This window comes from Cydia pomonella, chromosome 10 (assembly GCF_033807575.1).
Source record: "Cydia pomonella isolate Wapato2018A chromosome 10, ilCydPomo1, whole genome shotgun sequence".
NCBI classification, from domain to species: Eukaryota; Metazoa; Arthropoda; class Insecta; order Lepidoptera; family Tortricidae; genus Cydia; species Cydia pomonella.
In genome coordinates this window covers 9,436,507-9,458,252 of record NC_084712.1, presented here as the reverse complement: position 1 = coordinate 9,458,252, position 21,746 = coordinate 9,436,507, and the positions used below count along the sequence as shown (strand labels likewise).

At 37.8% G+C, this 21,746-nt stretch overlaps 3 protein-coding genes across 8 annotated transcripts in view; 2 read left to right on the top strand and 1 right to left on the bottom strand.

Moving 5' to 3' along the window:
- Positions 1-36: 36 nt before the first annotated feature.
- Positions 37-1,922, top strand: LOC133522038 (oxidized purine nucleoside triphosphate hydrolase-like). Its single transcript, XM_061857213.1, has one exon. It carries the CDS (start codon positions 1,141-1,143, stop codon positions 1,639-1,641), a length of 501 nt encoding a protein of 166 aa, XP_061713197.1. The 5' UTR covers positions 37-1,140; the 3' UTR covers positions 1,642-1,922.
- A 9,779-nt stretch (positions 1,923-11,701) lies between these two features.
- LOC133522034 (nuclear pore complex protein Nup85) lies at positions 11,702-19,358 on the bottom strand. Its single transcript, XM_061857203.1, has 9 exons — positions 19,184-19,358; positions 18,421-19,113; positions 17,644-17,766; positions 16,992-17,204; positions 16,260-16,369; positions 15,054-15,271; positions 14,485-14,703; positions 13,939-14,038; positions 11,702-13,255 (listed from the first exon to the last, which is right to left on the bottom strand). Exons 1-9 carry the CDS (start codon positions 19,256-19,258, stop codon positions 13,051-13,053), a joined length of 1,956 nt encoding a protein of 651 aa, XP_061713187.1. The 5' UTR covers positions 19,259-19,358; the 3' UTR covers positions 11,702-13,050.
- An 18-nt stretch (positions 19,359-19,376) lies between these two features.
- The window catches only part of LOC133522036 (epsin-2), a 41,128-nt gene continuing 38,758 nt past the window's right edge, over positions 19,377-21,746 (top strand). For 5 of the 6 annotated variants that reach the window (XM_061857211.1, XM_061857204.1, XM_061857205.1 and 2 more), the window contains exon 1: positions 19,377-19,909. The gene's annotated coding sequence lies outside the window, so the exon portion shown is untranslated. Of the gene's footprint in view, positions 19,910-19,966; positions 20,322-21,746 lie in introns of those variants that run through there. The other variant, XM_061857207.1, reaches the window with a different exon arrangement.

Below are 21,746 nucleotides of genomic sequence, written 5' to 3'. Positions count from 1 at the left end.
TTGTTTTTTTTTTTGTACAGAATTTTTAGTAACTATAGATTGGAGACGATTTTATTCAGTTTTGCCCGTTAAAGGGTTAGTAGTAGCTGAAATGCAGTTCACCTATAAGAGTATTTGCTGCCTAAGTATGTCCTACCTTAATTTCGATGCCGGCTACGGCTGATTGTGAAACGGTGGAGTTCAAAAATAACAGGCCAGCAAAACTTTTCTGCTAGGAAAAAAGGAAAGTCAGAAGTGCGAGGAAAGCTACCAAGTTCAAGCTACAAAGCTCCAAAGTTGTCTCATAGCGGGTTGGTCCTATATTTTATCATTAAAATGAACATCAATAGTTACGCGTTAGTATTGTGGGAAAAACGAAGATGATGACTGAATAACGTTAGACATCACCTGGCACTTATTTCCCCCAACAGAAACGTCTGGCAATGTTACATTCGAACATAACTCAAAGTCAAAACTGCCGAACTAGCATTTTTCTTGCATGCTCTGATCACGGTTACATTTGCGCCTCGTGGCTCGTCTCGCGTCTCCGCCACAACCCCTAAGCTCGTCGAGCTAATCAATTTTGAACACAAGCGGCACGGTATAAGATTTGTAACCGAATGAAAAGCCGAACGCGAATGTAAACAGAAAGCGCGCGTCTCCCGCGAGCTCCTTTTACACACCTGCCCAAAAAACGCGTTTGTAAACGGTGGGCTCGACTCGCGGCTCAGCTCGCCACTCGCACGCGAATGTAAAGCGCCATAACGAATTTTCTGGGAACCCCCCGTATCCACGTACATACGATGCGATTGCATTAAAGCTTGTTCAGAAACCTAGGATTTTTTCTTTTTAATGACATGACCATTATATAAATGAAGCAAAAACGTTTTCTTAATATTTTGTTAAAACATGTAGCAAGTATCTAAATTTGTCACAATCAATAGTTGTAGGTATGAGAATGAACTGGTAATTAAACTCATTTTTATGAGATTTTTTTTATTATGAAAATTATAACTAATAATTAAAGTTTCTGAACAACTATTTTTAAATTCGACGAAACGTCAAGTGTCAAAATAAAGTTACGTGCTGTTGGAAGCAAAAAGCCGGTACAATCGTTTTCTTAAAATTATTAATTAAAATAACATAAAATTTGCTTTAAAAATGCTTCTCAAGAAACTATTCACTATAGTTTTCGTACGCAACGATACCCAAGTACTATTAGGCTTGAAGAAACGTGGTTTCGGCGTAAACAAGTGGAACGGTTTTGGCGGTAAAGTCGAGCCCAATGAAACAATAGTTGACGCAGCTGTGCGAGAGTTGAAAGAAGAATGTTGTCTTATTGTTAAAAAGAGCGATATGAAAAATATTGGGCACCTAGAATTCACATTTGAAGGTGAATCGACAATGATGGACGTGAGAGTATTTAGTACTACGGTTTACGAAGGTACGCCTACGGAAACAGAAGAAATGCTACCTAAATGGTTCAATAATGATGAAATCCCATATAAGGATATGTGGCTTGACGATGAAATATGGTACCCATACATGTTGAAGGGCAAGCTTTTCTACGGCAGGTTCCATTATCAGGGACATGAAAAAATTATAAGTTACAATGTGGAAGAATTGAAGTCTATGGAGGAGTTTTATGCTAACAGGAAATAAGTTTCAAGCTGGAAACGTCAGTGGCCGTGTTGATTAATGGGTTGTTGATTCTGACCACTAAGATTTGATATAACTATAATTTAAATGAAAGTATTACCATCACAAAATTGCTTATAACACAAGTATTTTCTTTGCTAATTCTTTTAATTTTAATAGCAGCGTTTTACCTTACAATAAAACGCTTATTAAGCGAAATACCTTATTTGAAGCCTATTTAATATTTGAGAGTGCGATGCTGTTTGACAGATGACGTAGCGGTTCACTATAGGCTGACACCTACCCCCTTTGTACTTGTATTTCAAGTTTTAACCCCCTCCACCAGGCGCCCGTGGCCCGCGGCCGCGGAGCTCTTCATTGGGTCTCAAAATATAAATAAAACGAAGTTGCAATATACCACATTCGAAAAAGGATTGCATTTGATATTATTTCGTTTTCAATATGAAGAGACATACCAGTTGACTTGTATGTATAGACTATAGATGTTGCTTATTGCAACCTGCATGGTAGGAGAAAACGCAGTGAGTTAAAAATACCCTCGACGGGCATTATATAAGTGATTTGGTTTATTGCAACTGAGTGTTGTAGCCACAGGCGAATTTAAAAATATAGGCTTCAAATAAGGTATTTCGCTTAATAAGCGTTTTATTGTAAGGTAAAACGCTGCTATTAAGCTTCTGTACCGTTATTTGAAGCCTATTTAATATTTGAGACGTGTCTGTGATCGCCTGGTGGTCAGAAAACGCCAATGTGATTAATTTATACTGATATGTGAAAATGGTGGAGACAACAAGTACAAGTGTACTTAACAATCCGGGTACATGGATGAATGTGAAAAGGCTTAAAGTGTGCAGTGACATATTTTACTTTACAATGTTATTTATAGATAGGACCTATAAATATAGAAAACTGTATGTTTATTAAAATAAATTATGAAAACATAATTATACTTTTTATTTTATCCATCCAACAATAACATTGCGATCATTATATGTGTTTCAATACTTTCAATTGATTTCAAGGTCCACATTCTAACAAACTGACTCATATTTGACCTTATATTACCTTGCCAAAAAGAAAATAAACTTGATTATTGACACTTTAAAGTGTCTTTTACCCAGATATGGTTACCAAATATTGGTATTTACTTATGAGGCAGGATACAATTTAACTTATAGGCTCACAAAAACGATTTTTATATACATTTTTCAGAGCTTCGCTTGTTTGCTTTCCAAAAATCCTACAGTCTTAAGGGCAAAGTAAATCATATGAAAAGTGCACTTATCACAACATGCAATATTGTCTATTATATTGTAGAAGTAATCAAGCTCTCAGCCAATTAATTCATGGATTAACATAAGCTGTCCTTATTTTCCCGCTTTTGAACATTCTTAAATAACAATAAGACAGTAAGTGATATAGTAGGTTAATTTGGTAGCGCTATTAACAGCTTTATGTTACTCATCCAAAAGAGTTCAACCCGTTACCACTCTCACCGTTGTAGTTGTGTACAGTGCATAGCCATTCAGAATGTAAATAAGCTCGTAGAATATCCAATTTTCAATCATAATACACAACAAGTCCCCAATCCGCATTGGGCTAGCGTGGGGACTATAGCCCGAGCCCTCTCGCACATGAGAGGAGGCCTGTGCCCAGCTCTGGGACGTATATAGGCTGAATTATATTATATTATATAATACACAACAAATCCTATTTGCTGTAACCATTTTAATTTTTCTTTGATATTCGCTACGATGGTAGTCTTACCCCAGAGAGTATTCTAAAATATTTTTGGGCCTAAGCCCATACTTTAACCAGCCTATAATGTGGTTTTATTTTATTACATGTACAATAATTAGGGCCAGTATGGTAAGAACATGACCTTTATCAATTCAATGCCTGCAATACAGCAAAAAATAATACTAGGATTTTTCCTCTTGGAGGTATCATTATTACGAGTATCATGTTGAAATTATGTACCATCATGCAAGATGTATAGGTATATTTAAGGCTTTCACCTGAATATACTTACTTGGCCTTTAGTTTCATACATATTAAAAACATAAAGTGACTGATTAAAATCTTAAACAAGATCTGTATTATTGGCACTAAAAGCTCGTCAATTTCAGTTAGTGAGCTACAATTTAATCTTGAAAACTCTGCCAGGAGAGTGCTCTCCCGCTTGGTTCTTTGTATCGTCTGGTATTTCACATATTACAATGTCTGCGTTCCTGATAAACCAAGGTTAGGCCTGTGCGTAGATGATAGATTTACGTTCGCTAAAGTGTTTGAATAAATTACAATTCGCATAATTTAACACATATAAGTAATAGCCATTCTAACTGGTAGTCCCAGCTTTGTTCACAAATATACTCGTACCTTATTTCAGGATTACCTACTTGTACTACCTGGTGCAAGCTCAAGGAAGCGCGAGATGTATGGACATAACTATTTATCTTACCAAGGATATGTTATTGACTGACGGGTTAGATAGTAAGGTCAAAGACCTTCGTTAAAATAATCAGTATTTAATCATTTGGCATTAAGTAGCCTTCCTATTTTTATGTTTTTGAAGAAAAACTAATGTTACATTACTTTAAACGAGATCTGAGCACTATATATACTTAAGTAGGTAACTTAACCTGTGGCATGCCCAATGGCGCAGACTTGTCTAGCATTTACATTGTATCAACGGTGATATAAAGCAATTCTAATGTTATCTCAGTGAGCTCACTGATTCTCACATATATGTTTTGTAACATACAGTATACAATACAGAAACTTTGTCTTGTACATTATTGTTGCCAAAAACTGAATACTTATGGGAATAATTTCATAGGACACCAATTAATGAACATTGGTATAGAAATAACCTTCGAGGTTGCTTGCCTTTCTTACTACGTCGGTGGCAAACAAGCATACGGCCCGCCTGATGGTAAGCAGTCTCCGTAGCCTATGTACGCCTGCTTAATTCCACCCGGGAAATTTGTAATGTTTTATATTGAATATCATAACCACACAGTCTTTTAAAGTAGATTCGAACCAATAGGTAAATGTATGTATCTCAACCCTTAAGGGTTTGTATCCGTTATCCAAAAAAGCACTTTTGGCTATTAACAAGAAGTCGTCCCGACATCTAGGACATATATTTTAACGCCTGATGTATTCATCTAGATTAATAACCGAAATGGCTTTCTTTCATTTGGACTGCGATGATTAGTTGCATTGAGCTATGATTATATACCAGTTGTGGGTCATAGACATTTTATTAAGTCCTTCACGTCTTTCCTGTAGACAACGCAACGTTAACGGAGTTCAAGCCACGCTATGCTGCTGCAATCTTGTTATGCTGCTACGGGCGGGATACATTTTTCCCAACCTTTGTTGTGTTTGACCCAAATGGGGTTAAATGATGAATAGCCAAGAACCTTGAACCAGTCCAGGGTAATATATTTATATCTTTAAACCATTAGAACTATGTAGCGGCGGGGCGGCCGGTTGATTAAGGCAATTCAAAACAAATTTAAAAATTTTAATTCAACGATCAGTATCATGAACTCTAGATTATCAAGATTATTAGCATGACTGAATGGGCCACGTATGAAGTATGAACCACTTATGGTGATTTTTAATATTACTCACCGGAAAGCCAGTTAACACATTCAGTGCCAGCGTGAGCTACGCGTTACGAGCGAAGTTGATAACGCGAGAAAACAGTATGTCTCGCAAAGCGCCTACTAAAAGGGAATACGCCTAGCGGGTCGCTGGCAGTGAGTGTGTCAAGGCTTATTTTATCTTTTTAGGGTTTTATGGTCTTCCTGGGCCAGTCTCATATTTAGTGGGGTGTGTTTTCGCAGCAAAACGATAGTAAAAAATTATTTCTCGAATGCCTTGCGTAGGATTTTTATGTGCAAATAAATGATTATGAATTATTATTGTGAATTAGTCGGAGATTTACATGGGAGTTGAAATCTTGGCTTATAGAAAAAGATACATGTTAAGTAGGTACTTATATCATAAATGCTTTGTAGTACCAATATTTGATTAATGATACCTTGAACCAATTGATACCCGCTTGCGCAGCAGGCAAATGGATGTTGCACGCCTTGCGCAGGCATGTTGTATGATCTTAATATACTTTTATCTGATAACAGAATCAAAACCATGTCTGACTTTTAGCCCCAGTGACTAATCATTTTCACACGCCTTGCGCAGGCGGGAAAGGTCTTGGCGTTTGGAACCATGTTCATTGTATTAAGTATACTGGTCTTATAGAAGCCATCTTGCTTCATCTGCTAGCGTAGCAGGATAATGAAAATCGCACACCTTGCGCAGGCGGCAGGTCTTCAGCTGGCTTAATAGTAATATTCACTCGCCTTACGCAGGCGGGAATTATTAGGTACGTTATGTATGTATGCTTAACAGCACATATTTATATTTTAATAAACCTTCTGCTAAGTAGCAGGATAGTTATTGTAGTAGGCCATGGCGGATATCCATAATAGGTACAGGTAGTATAGGTACAATAAGTTACGCAATGGTAGTAAATTTCTCCACACCTTGCGCAGGTGGGAAAGGTTACAGTATGCTAATTTAACATAATGCAATATTGTTCAACTCTGCTTACGCAGCAGGATATGTGTTATGCCTTGTGCAGGCAGCGGCGGTCTGTAACCACCCGACCTCCCAGTCTCAATTACGTTCTTAAGTCATGAAAAGATACTTCGAACCTCCTTTTCTCACAAGGGTTATAGTTATAGCAAAGGGGTAAATAGTGCCCCTCCTGTATGCAGTTATACATGTCAAAACTAAAATTTTATACGTATATAAATATAATAAAACTCCTTAAACGAAATTCACAATAACACAACTGAATGGGGATATGTCAGTTTTACATACAAGAGTTTCACTTTTAAATCCCTTGCTTTAACTAGAAGGCACTTTTAGCAGTTGCACTATTTATTATTACGTACAAATACCTTAATTGAAAATAAAATTCACAAAGATATTGACGGTACTGTGCATCCAAAGTTGGTATTATTAAGAAAAAACTTTCCAAAGGATATAAACAAAAAGATCGAAAAGGAGGTTTTCGATGTAGGTTTGTTAGTTACCTTTCGTCCCTCAGAGCGGAAATAGAAGCCCCGCGATAGCGGGGCTTCGTCGACTTTAAGGCGGATAGGACCCTAATTTGGTAGCCAGCATGATACTAGAGTAACTTTACTGTTTAATGGTACCCATGGCAATACCAAACATGGTATTTCTTTAATGGCTTCTTATTCTAGCTTATTTTAAGCGTTTTAGCCCCAGCTCTCAAGCATTCTAAAATTGGGGGTACTTCCAAATCCAGCCTTTATTGTGATATTTCGATTTAAATGCAAAATAAAATAATTTGTATCACAGCAGCACAGTACCAGAAAGTCTGGAAATGCACGGAAAATATCAGGTCATATATATCTTACGATCATTATTATTGTAATTACCCTAAGGTTACTTAATGCAAAATCACAAGTTGATTAGCATAAACTACGACGTCGCAGAGCACGTCTTTTTAGTTATTCCTAAGTTAGGCAGTTCTATACTGTAATAGGAACCGCTATAACCTCCCTTTCGGAGGACAATAAAACTGTGGCCTATAAACTGCCATTCACATTTACACTTTTTCAAGGACCTGCTCCGTGCTTAAAATGATTCGATTCGCTGTAAACAAAATAAAATAAGAATCGCTTACTTACGCGACAGCTTCGCTGCGCTCGCGATGTGAATCGATGCGGTGTCAGCTTTGCTAAACACATTGACGAACACAAGCTGTCCATCAAATCATTGAAGTAATATTAACAATCGAACGGTAAAACCGTTTACAATACTTTCAATTAGTACTTACAAAAAATTCTAAGAATCTAAGGATTTCTAAGAATTTTTTGCAGTGAACCGAACGTTCCGACAAACAGAACGCCAATGAAGAGCTCCGCGGCCGCGGGCCACGGGCGCCTGGTGGAGGGGGTTAAAACTTGAAATACAAGTACAAAGGGGGTAGGTGTCAGCCTATAGTGAACCGCTACGTCATCTGTCAAACAGCATCGCACTCTCAAATATTAAATAGGCTTCAAATAACGGTACAGAAGCTTAATCAAGAGATTTATCATGTGACAAGTATTAATAATTGTAAGATTGTTACTTAGGCCATAAATTGTTAAGTCTGTGATTCAACTTAGTTGTTCCTAATAATGTTAAAGTATTTGCCTAATTAAAAACCATTAATGTAATAATGTACCTACCTTTTATTACTTCTCTCTATAAATAGTCAATTGTGTGTATGATTTAACCTTTTGAATGCCAACACCTAATGGCGTCATAACTAGTCATGCCCACAGCGCCAGGGACAACTATAAGTGTTATGGTGGATGCTGCGCCCGGGATCTTGGCGCGTCAATGACGTTTTTGTTTATAATGTAAAGCATTCAAAAGGTTAAGTGGTACTTCCCAAAAAACCTTATTCCCATAGAAAAGTATTGAAGGACTTGGTGACTATAGTAGTCATATATAGTAGTATTTCTAACCCACTTGGTTAATGATATTAGGGCTGTACGGAACCAAGAATATTATCTTTACAAGGATAAGTATGTTTAAACGCCTAGTTTGGAGTTGACATGCTACAAGGAATATTTCACGAATAATAAAATTATAGCCTTTCAAAATTCTATGCGGCATAGAATTATGTAATTATGTACTAATTTATTTTAGTGGCAAGTAGAACTCGAAGTTACTAGCTTATCCAGAAGTTAGTTATTGGCAGTAAGTTCTATTTATTTTCAAAGATTTCAATCATTGAATTGTGTCAAAAATTGCCATTATTTCTAGGAAATTTCTAACTCCATATAAAACATCTTTCAGTAAAAAATATGCATTAAATAATCTATTCACATTAGTTTAAAGCAATTTCATGTCCATAATTAGATATATCTCTCACAATGGTATAAATAATATTGTAATTGCACGAGTAGAGCCGGAGCAGCTAACAAATTTCAGACCAGAATTCGTATGTTATGAAAGGCTGTTTATAGTGTTACCAAAGATAATAATTCAGCCTATATACGTCCCACTGCTGGGCACAGGCCTCCTTTCATACGCGAGAGGGCTCGGGCTGTAGTCCCCACGCTAAAATTTTAGCGGTTGGCGGTCGTACCAAGAAACAGTAATGCCGTTGTGAATATCGTTAGCGGCTTAATACATTGCGCCGTTGCTTAGCACACTACAAATAGTTTTCCATTCTAAACCTTCAATGTAGAATGCATATTCAAATTGCAACGCGTTTTTTCGACATAATGGTCCGACTCAGAGAAATCAGATGTGACTGGAATTATTTGTAAAAATGTGGGGTTTTATTGACTAATACGTGAAAAAAAATGTACCGACATGTGGTATGTAACTTCATCATCCTTATAGTTTTTGGATGCACTCCTATTTCGACACGAAACAACGGCATTTTAAGAAAATTTACTCGCACAGGTTTCGAGGACAGCTAAATTCCGACTGTCGACAGCGGACACGGTATGCCCACGATCTGGCCATGTCGCGGCGACACGCGCCACGCCTCCGTCAGATATCTAGTACCTTTTATGATCTTGAGTTTTTTGACCTTTTTTGCGCTTGCAGCTTGAGTCACTTGCTTGCTCGATTTTTTAAGGGTTCCGTACCCAAAGGGTCAAACGGGACCCTATTACTGAGACTTCGCTGCCCGTCCGTCCATCCGTATGTCACCCGGCTGTATCTCATGAACCGTGATAGTTAGCAAGTTAAAATTTCTACAGATTATGTATTTCTGTTGCCGCTATAACAACAAATACTAAAAACAGAATAAAATAAATATTTAGGGGGGCTTCCATACAAAAAACATAATTTTTTTGCCATTTTTTATAAATAATGGTACGGAACCCTTCGTGCGCGAGTCCGACTCGCACTTGGCCGGTTTTTCTTTGTTATCACGCAGGATGTGGCCTGTCCACCTCCACTTTTGTTGGTTGATACGCTCGAGTATGTCCTTTACTTTTGTTCTTCGCCTTATTTTCTCGTTCCGGATTCTGTCCCTTAGTTTTGTACCAAGCATACTTCTCTCCATAGCTCGTTGGTTTTTGTCGAGTTTGTCTCTATGTTCTGCTGTTAATGACCAGGTTTCGCATCCGTATGTCATACATGGGAGGATGCACGTATTGAACGTCTTTCTGTTTATTTAGGTATACCAAAGATATATTGATTGTGTAAGATGTGTAAAATCTAAGACAATTTCGTGCTTCGAATTTGACAGGTAAGAGGCGCTGTACAGCTACATTCATTTTGCGGTAGCTCTAATTGTCAAAAGTTGATATTTGACAATTTTGTGACGATTCCCAGATGAAGTAATTCTTAGAATTTTTTTAAATGCAAATTTACTGACTTTTAAAAATAACGTAAAGTCTTCTTTCAGCAAAATATCCTATCTACGATATTTAAGGCACTTTCACTTGATGTCCCATAGTCTTGGGACGCCCTGTATACTTACTTTATTCTTTGGTGACCACAAAACATAAGGCGCATTACAGCGCCATCTGTTCTGAATGTCAAACTAAGGGGTACGTTTTTAGGGTTCCGTAGCCAAATGGCAAAAAACGGAACCCTTATAGATTCGTCATGTCCGTCTGTCTGTCCGATTCTGTCACAGCCACTTTTTTCCGAAACTATAAAAGCTATACTGTTCAAACTTGGTAAGTAGATGTATTCTATGAACCGCATTATGATGTTCACACAAAAATAGAAAAAAAAACAATAAATTTTGGGGGTTCCCCATACTTAGAACTGAAACTCAAAAAATCTTTTTTCATCAAACTCATACGTGTGGGGTATCTATGGATAGGTCTTTAAAAATGATATTGAGGTTTCTAATATCATTTTTTTCTAAACTGAAAAGTTTGCGCGAGAGACACTTCCAAAGTGGTAAAAAGTGTGTCCCCCCCCCCCGTAACTTCTAAAATAACAGAATGAAAAATCTAAAAAAAATATATGATATACACTGCCATGCAAACTTCCACCGAAAATTGGTTCGAACGAGATCTAGTAAGTAGTTTTTTTTAATACGTCATAAAAATTAAAAAAAAAATTTTTTTCATCAAACCCATACGTGTGGGGTATCTATGGATAGGTCTTCAAAAATGATATTTAGGTTTCTAATATCATTTTTTTCTAAACTGAATAGTTTGCGCGAGAGACACTTCCAAAGTGAAAAAATGTGTGTCCCCCCCCCCCTGTAACTTCTAAAATAACAGAATGAAAAATCTAAAAAAAATATATGATATACATTGCCATGCAAACTTCCACCGAAAATTGGTTCGAACGAGATCTAGTAAGTAGTTTTTTTTTAATACGTCATAAAAATTTAAAAAAAAAAATATTTTCATCAAACCCATACGTGTGGGGTATCTATGGATAGGTCTTCAAAAATGATATTTAGGTTTCTAATATAATTTTTTTCTAAACTGAATAGTTTGCGCGAGAGACACTTCCAAAGTGAAAAAATGTGTGTCCCCCCCCCCCCCTGTAACTTCTAAAATAACAGAATGAAAAATCTAAAAAAAATATATGATATACATTACCATGCAAACTTCCACCGAAAATTGGTTTGAACGAGATCTAGTGAATAGTTTTTTTAATACGTCAATAAATTAAAAAAAAAAAAATTTTTCATCAAACCCATACGTGTGGGGTATCTATGGATAGGTCTTCAAAAATGATATTTAGGTTCCTAACATCATTTTTTTCTAAACTGAATAGTTTGCGCGAGAGACAGTTCCAAAATGGTAAAATGTGTGTCCAAAGTGGTAAAATGTTGAACAAGATCTAGCAAGTAGATTTTTTTTAATACGTCTTAAATGGTACGGAACCCTTCATGCGCGAGTCCGACTCGCACTTGGCCGCTTTTTTTCTTTAGACTACCTCTATACTATCATTTCTGTTTGGTGTTACTATCTTCAGAGATTCTTGTCAGAAAATAAAAACCAAGCTACCAGATTTGCAGAAATGATATAAGGCATACAAATAATATTAATTTATTTCACATACAACAATATACAACCAACCATTCCATTATTTGAAACAAGTTAACTTTACACATGTTACTTAACATTCATTCATAAAATTAGACCTAAATTATTTCACAGACAAATTTTTATATGACTCTGAACACAAATACAGTCATTGGGCTACAATTTTCACACCATAACTACACTTACTACCATAACTTTATGTTAGCTATAATATAATTGAAATACAAATAGGTACAGTATCTGTTACAAAGAAACTTGTCACCTGTGACTGATCAGTAAAAAAAGAGGCTTTAAAATGGTATTTTATAGTTACACACTCGTGATATAATAGAGAGCTTTTCAGTCGAGTACCGTGTTGTTAAGGCAATGATGCTTATTGAGTTGCCTAAGTAAGGTACGAGATTGAAAAGCTTGATTATATCACTATTGTATACAATACTTTTTCTACGAGTCATCTAAAATAATAGTTATTTTACTATAAAACCTAATTTAATGAAAATTGGTAAGTATCCCAGTAGACAAAATGTAGTACAAAAGACATAAATGCGCGAAGTGCAAGTTTAGTATTTCCTATGGGAGCGCGGCGGCACGTGATTGGTATTTTATTTAAATGGTTGACTACACCGTATCGAAAAGAATATTATAGTTGAGTTGGAATGCGAGTTCATACATTTATTTTATTTATTTATTGAACACAATACAAGTACATTGGTTGGATTGCGAGGTATACGAAATATTAATTCAACCATTACAGTCAAGGAGTGGAAAAACACAATAACTCTCTTGAAACAGTTGTTTAACACTAGGATTTTCCATTATGTAACAGCTACAGTAAAAATTCTACATTTCATAATTACAGGTGTATACAAAATGACTAACGGGACCGCTTACTTTGGGTCAACTGCGCATTTGGCTGTCAACAGCACTACGCTACAGCTGTCGATCGTTGACTGAAGAAAAACCCACCCAGTAAAAAAGTGCTCTATTACCAAACAAACACAGCTTTTCTGATTATTTGCCAATTTTAAATTAGTTTCAAATTACATTGTTAATTACTTATATACTTTAATTTAGTAAACCGTTATTACCCATAAATGTAAATGCATAAGTAACTCGGTCTGCTATTATTGGGACTTGGGAGGGATGAAGGGAAGGGGATGTGGACACACGATTCCTATGCGGATCGAACTAAACAATAGTGAAGTATTCAGCAGAGAAGATTTATGTGAAAGAGTACATATAAATGCATTTGCCTCGGACGAGGCGCATCTTCACGTGGCAATTTCTTCGCCAGGCAGGTCGTTACGTGTGGATCCGCACGACCAGGTTAGGATTGTCACTCGTCGTCGGCGACGTCCCGCAGCAGCGTGCGCGCCAGGTTGCGCGCGCAGGCCAGGCGCAGCAGCTCGGCGCGCTCGCCGGCCAGGCCGCCGGCGCGCAGCTCCAGGCACAGCATGACCTCGGACGTGTCCGCCGCCGACAGCACCGGCTCGTCCGACTCCAGCAGCGGCAGGGTGTCGAGGAGGAGGGTTTCCCAGAAGCTGTTGAAAAAACCGACGGTTTAGTAATAAATGTTATCATCTTCCTTGTGTTATCGCAGCTTTTTGCCACGGCTCATGAGAGCCTGGGGTGCGCATGGTAACTTATCCCAAGAATTGGCGTAGACACTAGTTTTGATGAGAGCGACTGTCAGCTGACCTTCCAAACCAGAGGGTGAACTAGGCCTTACTGAGATTAGTCCGGTTTACTCGCGATGTTTTTCCATCACCGAAAAGCGATTGGCAAATATCAAATGATGTTTCGTACATAAGTTCCGAAAAACTCATTGGTATGAGCCGGGGTTTGAACCCGCAACCTACGGATCGAAAGTCTCACGCTCTTACCAGCACTTTTTTAAGGTAAGGGAAGAACGCGTTAAGTATTGGAAAATTGTAACCGCCAAATTAGATGGTGCGGTACGGCTTCATAACTTTCATGGGAAGTTCAACTGGATTGTCAAGCGCTTGGCAATCTTAGTAACTGCATGATGGCAAATTTGTATGGGTAGATCTCTAAAGTAACGTGCGCATTACCGAGCTTTTTTGTAGGGATATTTATATGTGAGGATTTGCTGTGTTGATAATTGAACAGTGACTTCATCACACTCTACTTAAAAGTATTTCTATAGCTACCTATGCTATCGATAAGCCTAAAAATAATTTCTTTACAAAGAAATAGTACTCACTAGTCTGGCGCAATCTTTGACGTCAGCAGGGATATGAGTAACTTGGCAGCTTTCCTGAATTCTCTGTTCTTGTATAATCTGTGAAAGTCGCAGTATTTGCCTGTAAGAAATAAAAAAAAGTTACTTGTTTGTCTCTATCACTAATACTAGAAAATATGCATTTTTTTATAGATGATCTATCGGGTTTTTAGTATGAAAAGGCGTACTTTAAAAAGGACTTCAACTCAAGAAGTGAAACTGGTGCTGATGCAGATCTCGGGACGGCAGACGTGGTATATGAGTGCAGTCGGATCCCTTTGTTTAACATAATTATTGAAAGTCATAATGTAATAATTGTCAGATTATCATAGTCACCTATTAGAAGCGCTCTGTGCTGCAGGAGTAGCCCAGTGCCTGCGCCGGAAGGAGATCCCTAGCTGGCTTGTAAGCTGCCACAAGTAGAATCGGTTCGTAGTGCGGCAGTGGCGGCGCACGCGCATCGTCCAGAGTCTCGGGCTCATGCCCATTGCGACCGGCTGAAGTGACGTACCAAGTGAACGTACTCACCTAACAGGAGCGCTCTGTGATGCAGCAGCAGGCCGGTGCCGGCCGCGGGCAGCAGGTCCCGCGCGGGCAGGCGGCCGCGCGCGGTGTAGGCGCGCAGCGCGGCGTCGGCGGCGCGCGCGCACAGCGCCGGGTCGCGGCCGCGCATGCCCCACGCCAGCGCCGCGCCCGTGCGCCCGCCCGACAGGTGGCGCGCGCCCACGCACAGGCAGATGGTTTGCACTGGAATAAAACACTCATATTAACACGATTATGTTCTGCGACCGAGAGCGACGAACGTAACGGCAAGTCTGAAATGAAAAAGAAATATAAACAACCGTTTTCACTCAGAACGAACCGCCTTGCGAGGAAATTGCAGTCCAAAGCGGCCCGGGCTCGATTAAGACACTCGAGTGATCCTTTTAAGAAACTCACTTCGTTCGTTTCTTAAACCCACACTCGTGTATTTTAAGGTCTTTCATTATGTAGCAGTCACATAAACTACTATTAAAATAATCATATACAAAAGAAACGAACACTATTACAGTTTTTTTAAAGCCACTTGAGTTATTATTGCTTAATAATAGACTTACCAACATTATGTAGGCCGTACTTGTGTGCCTCGGCGGCGACCCGCAGCGCCTTAGTCTCCGTGGGCACGGGCAGGCGGGCCAGCAGCAGCTCGGCGCGCGCGGGGCCCTCGGGCGGGCAGGCGCACAGGTACGACAGCCCCGCGGCCCACAGCGAGCCGTGCTCCATCATCAGGCTGCCGTACTCGAGGATCAGGCTGTCGCGGAGCCGGCTGGTCACGCTGGAACCAGAGTTCCACTTCAGCTTTTTAATGTTAAAAACCTTAGGCTCTTTAGCTAATGTAGATTGACAGGCACCGTTTGACTCAATTATACGGTTGATATTTGCTGTATAGTCAAACGTAAGTGGCAGGATTATTTCTTAGGATAAGTAGCACTAAGCTCATTTAGCAGACTGATACTGATCACCGTCACTCAGCAGTAAAATGTCCCGAATTTAGTAATTTTTTAATCGGAACTACCACTAGTACTCCTATGTTAATAAAGAAAGTTCCAATATAGCGACAGTTTCTGCTAACACCTATATAGTGTTTTTACAGTACATATGGTGCTACTTTACCGCACTAGTGCGCCAATTAGAATATAACGTTACTGTGTCAAACATTTAAAGGGCCATATGTACTGTAAAACGTTGTACGATACATGTGCGAATAGGTCCCTCCCTACGGTCCCCCTCCCCCCTCCCTTCCTGCCTTCCTTCCTTCCTTCCTTCGGTCGTGTTTTAATTTATCGCCACTCGTTTTGAATTTCCTATTCTACGCACTTGTATCGTAATGTACTATTATATTTTATTCTCTGGTAGTACATTATTACACTACAAGGTTTCTTCTTAGTAGTATACACCTGTTGTACAGCCTTTTTTATATTTTCCCGCCACAAGGTATTAGTGACCATTATATTAGTAAGTGCTAACAATAACATGCCTAGCAAAGAAAATTGATTGTAATAGAGAGGTAAAACTAAGTAAAAAACGTGCCCCTTAGTTTGACATCCAAAAGAGATGGCGCTGTACTGCGCCATATGTTTTGCGGTCACTGAATTGTCAAACGTCAACTTTTGACAATCAGAGTTACCGCAAAATGTATAATAAAGTACAGCGCCATCTCGTTTACCTGTCAAATTCGAAGCACGAAATTGTTTTAGATTATACACATCTTACTTAAACAATGTATATTTGCCTATGTTACCTTAAACAATGTGAATACTTACTCAGTCTGATGATTATCTAAGATCTTCAGTTTACCACAGTGGTACAGGATATCTGTGAGATGTGTCGCAAACCAACCGTTATCTGATATCTGCTGAATTTCATGAATCACCTGTAAATGAATTGAGTTTTACTAACAGCGCGTAATTTTAAAACATATTTTACGTACGAGAACGGTAGATGACAGCACTTGCTTTGGCGTGAAGTGTCAATGTTCATATTTATCCCCGGCCAAACTATATTCAAGGCAATTTTATGTATACTCTGGCAAACCCACTTTTTCAGTAGAAAAAGGCGCGACATTCAAATTTTCTATGGGGGTTAACCCTTCGCGCTTACTTTTTTTAAATTTGCCACCTTTTTCTACTGACGGAAATGTTTTACCAAAATTTTGGCGCGTCTTTTTTGCAGCTCAACGAGGGTGCGGAGTGTTAGGGTCGGCAACGCGCATGTAACTCCTCTGGACTTGCAGGCGTACATAGGCTATGGAGACGGCTTACCATCAGGCGAGCCGTATGCTTATTTGCCACCGATGTAGTTTAAAAAAAAACTACACAGTGGTGCTTCAACTCCCCGGGTCGTGCGGATGCGGCTTTAATAATTGGCTGTTTGCATTGATTTTTCTGTCGAAACATGATTTTAAAAGATAAAAAGCTAAACAGAGTGTGACTGCGAAAAAAGAAAATCGAAATTTCGTTATCTGCTTCTCCAAGTTTATTAAAAAAGGATCTTACCTGATGCAGTTCCCCCTCGACTGCAGGCCGCAGCAGGTCGTGCAGCGCGCTGCGGCCCGCCCCGCGCATCCCGGCGCACGCGGCGGCGGCGGCGCGCAGCTCGTGGCGCTTGGCCCATGGCATGGTGAACACGGTCCAGCCGCCGAGAATGTATAGCCATGAGTCATATTTGGATAAGATGCTCTCGAATGCTGAGTAGTCGCCAGTTACGAGCTAGAGGAAAATATCAAATGTGAATAGTTATTTGATTATTGAATTAGGGCGCATTCATCATTTCCACCTTAAACCCTTGTCCAGCTGCACCATTTCAATTCAATTCATAGTTGAATTCTAGATTTTCAAAACAAAAACCAAATTTTTTCAAATTTACTATTTCATGTGAAAATGAGTTACCTTTTCTACATCTAATTTGAATCTTAAATTGGTATACCATGGTTAAAATTCTATTGATATAATGCTTATGTGGTTAATACATCATACTATGCCCGTAAAAAGGATAAAAATCAGTCAATATAAAGCTTTAATTCTAGTAAAAAATCCTGCAAGGCATTTCTTTGTAAACTTTTGATGAAATCCTTTGCAAATTAAATTTTATAACAAGATATTGGATTTGAGAGATTGCAGTTTTGATAACTAATATGTTAAAACTCACCCTCATTATGAGTTCTAGGTGTGGCTGTGAGGCAACACTCCGACTGCTCAGTTTGGAGCGGCACTCGGCCTGCCAGTGCTTCCAGGTTATTGTGAATTCTCCAGTTGATAGACCCCCATATACCTACACATTATTAAAATCATTATACACAAGGGGTCAAAGAATATTTTATATCAAGTTTGTCATACAAAGCAAAAATAAATACATTTGTGTTTTCATGAGCCCCTTTCATTTTGTAATCAAAAGGGAGAAACATTACATATTGGATTATAATTACTCAGTAGGACTGCATACCCTTTCATACAATTTTATAGGTTCCATATTCATAGGTTGAGATAAGTTGCTGATTTTTGATTTGAAATTTATAAGTTAGATTTAGTCTAGAAGCGAATGGCAGATAGCCAGGTAAATTAGAATTCCATTTAAATTATTTATTGTTATGATATCTTGTCTTATAAATTTTATGGGGTGACAATGTCAGGGGAGAGTTTGCTTGCCTTGCTGGTTTGGAGACAAAAGGATGTCTGTAGTATGCAAAAATTTGAAGTCTAAAATGATTACTCAGCGTCCTAAGATTTCAGCCAAATATGAATATTGGAAAACTCGCCAAATACCAAACGCCAATACTAAATATTTGGCCCATCTCTAATTTCTACCAAAGCATAGCTAGATAAAAAAGGACTTGGAAGAATGATTTTGTTGTATTCTGTAGAATTCAAATCAATGTGTGAAAAGGCCTAGCGCACTAAGCAGTAAATAAAGTAACAAAATACTTACACTGTAAATTGGCATACTTTTTAAAGAGTTATCAACCAATTTAAACTCAGTAGTATCCGTAGCAGAGTGTAGCTTCAACAGAGCCCGTGCCACATCCACTCTGCCCTGCACAATCATGCCCATGACAGTGTCCCAATACTCTGGGTGCTCCTCGGAGCCCCGCTCGCATGCATCCAACAACTGCGTCGCCATCTGTTCATGGCATGGAAAGTGGAATCGGACCCATTCAAGTAAAAATGGTAGTACATAATCTCCAGGGACATTGTCCACATATAGGATCTCACACAAGTGCCAAACACACTCTATAGAGTAAAATATTGTTATACAAGTTAATAGGTTGTTCTTCTCAACGCCATCGGTCTCTATGGACGCAGATTCTTGTAAGTTTTCAATGCACACTCGAATGATTGAGCGGTATTGGCGAGAATGTTTCAAAAATTCAACATGGTTATCCAGATTTTTATTCGCTTCCGCGGCTTTTTGGAGGGACAAGAATGTGCCGTTGGATTCGTTTACTAGTTTACGTAAAATTGGATGGAAAAGTAATATATCTTGACGAATGTTTAGAATTCTGTCATCACTCGTTGCTGGCGCACTTTTACTGATAGTTTGACTTCTTGAAAATATTGAGAACTTATTCCCTCGTCTCCAAGTGCATGCTGCACGCCGTTCGAAACATTTGCCCGGCAAAACCTAAAAGAATTAAATTAATGTTAGGAGTTTCATAAACATAACCTTAGTGACTTAATATTCAGGCACTTACAAATGTTTTAGCACGGTTTATTGTCTCATTTTCACTAGCATCTGCAGGATTATGAGAAAAACTGGAAACATTCATTTTCTTTAGTACACACAAACTTTAATAATCATAAAATTGTTAATTCTTCAAACAATTACAATCGCGGGACCGTTTCATTTCATTTCTTTTTTTTTTAATGATCCGCCTGTACTTTATGGTAAGACATTGTTTATGGATAGAGTTTCGAGTGTTTCGACTTTCACAAATGTCATTTGAGTCATTCATTTCGTAAACAAATTCTTTGACAATCGTGTGGAAACCCTTTACTATTCAAAACACCTTTCGTATACATTCTATGGCAGGAAAAAGTCAATGAACATTCGTAATTTTTAGGATTTGTTTAAACATAGGTGTTCGGTGGAAACATATTGAATATCGAAATATAAAAGGAAAATAATATTAATTATGAAATATTATTGTGTTTAAAATTAACAACCTCAAATTATTTTATCAAGATAGATGTTTGACCGGAGGACTTGTTGGAGGACATGTTGATTTGGTCACGAATGAAACGATATTTGTCAATTCGTCAGTGTAATTGTTTAGACAGGAATTAAACAAAATTAGACAGTAAAATCTGAATAATATCGTGTTGTGTTACGTGTTAGCCGTATAATGTGTGATTTTTATTTACGGCGATAAGTCGGATAAAAGGAAACTTTTACTAATCCTCAGTGACAATCTTACTTGGTAAGTGTTTTTGGTGTTGCATCGAAATTTTGCCTGTCACTAACTTTCTATGTAGTTATTGAACCGCGGAACGGTTTCTTGCACTGTATTTTATGAACCTTCATCCAACTATATGATTAATCTTGTTCCTAAAGTCACGTTACTTCGACAATATATTTCTTAGAAACTAGTAGTGAGTAACAGTAGTTAGAAGAGTATTCAGGACAGGGTATCCTCGTATGTAGCCGAGAATATTTTTCCTGACGTCACTCCTTAGCAGTATTTTGTAGTGATAATGTTGATAAAGTTTATCTGTAAGTGATAGTGCTATCATGTATGTTTTTCAGTAGACATTATTCAGAGGTGATTGTCAGTTTTCATGAAACATAGCTTTGTTTACTGTGATAGTGATTTGGACCAATTTTATAAACATGTAAGTTTATAAATACACATATTTTGGCTTTGACTAGCTTGCCTAATACAGTAACATTATTTATTACTAACTTTTTCCTTGCACTAGTCAGTTATTTACCTTCATTATAAGAGGATTCTTTATAATTATAATTACCTACTCGTTATTTGTTTTAATTAGCTTAAATTTTAATTTCTCTATTAATTTTATTACTTACTTATCTTAAAACCCTCTATTAATTTTGTTACTTAAACCTCAGAACTAATTTATAACCTGTATTGAGCAGTATTTAATACCTATTTTTAAGAGTTAAATAACAAATACCAATGTAAATTAAAGACTAACTTCATTCAATATTATTGTGAAACAAAGACAAAAAATCATTGTTGGCTTCAATTGTACCATGAAGGACATAGTAGCAAGTCAGCTGATGTTGTTAAAAAACCATCTCCATCTTTACAACTATGTTCCTTGTAGGTTAACGGTGACAACCTGTTTTAGTAATTAATTAGTTTTTAGTAAACAGGTTTTAGATTGATAACATGAATGATAGCTTGAGGGCATAAAGAAAAAATCATTCTTAAACAATTTTAATAACTCAAAAAAACGTAATATATCAAGTATACATGAAATTCTAGTGTTATTATTTGTTATCTTTGGGCTAAAATTCATATAAAATAAAAATTGAGTTTGGCATATAGTTATAAGAATTGACTTACTTATTAGTTGCATGCATACTAATTAACCTAATGATGTTTCAATACAAATAGTTACTAAATAGTCATCTTCCTCACATTGTTCCGGCATTTTGCCACGGCACATGGGAGCCTGGGGTCAGCTTGGCAACTAATCCCAAGAACTGGCATAGTCATTAGATATTATGCAAGCTACTGCCATCTGACCTACCAACCCAGAGGGTAAACTAGGCCTTATTGGGATTAGTCTGGTCTCCTCACAATGTTTTCCTTCACTAAAAAATTACTGGTAAATATCAAATGATATTTCATGCATAACTTTGTGAAAACTGATCGGTATGAGCCGGGATTTCAACCCCCGACTTCTCACTTCATTAAATACCATTTCACCAGTCAGAAACCAGACATTTATAACATATAGGATTCAACACTGGCATCATATTATGTTAATGGGCACCAACAGGTTAAAGTAAAATTATTGGGCATATGCCTAAAATCATTATGGCAGCTACCCCTACAACCAACATAAAATCTGTAGAATACATTCCATACACTGTTCAATTGTAGTTATGAAATGTTATCTTGCCAAATATTCGCTTGTTAGCATTATTGGAAATATAAAACATAGTGTCCCATTGCCGAAATATTGCAATGCCTCACTAAAATTGTTGGTCTTATCATGTATGGAACATTGAATCATTTATCCTCCTTCCTTATACTGTGGATTTCCCGGATTCTATATCAATGCTAA

Bases quoted from the DNA above. Each gene is read 5' to 3' on its own strand.
- LOC133522038 (XM_061857213.1), top strand. From the start codon at position 1,141: ATGCTTCTCAAGAAACTATTCACTATAGTTTTCGTACGCAACGATACC.
- LOC133522034 (XM_061857203.1), bottom strand. From the start codon at position 19,258: ATGAATGTTTCCAGTTTTTCTCATAATCCTGCAGATGCTAGTGAAAAT. The intron at 17,767-18,420 runs GTAAGTATTTTG...AATAATGTGTAG, and splicing joins AAAGTATGCCAATTTACAGT to GTATATGGGGGTCTATCAAC. The intron at 13,256-13,938 runs GTGAGTACTATT...TTTTTTCAACAG, and splicing joins TCAAAGATTGCGCCAGACTA to CTTCTGGGAAACCCTCCTCC.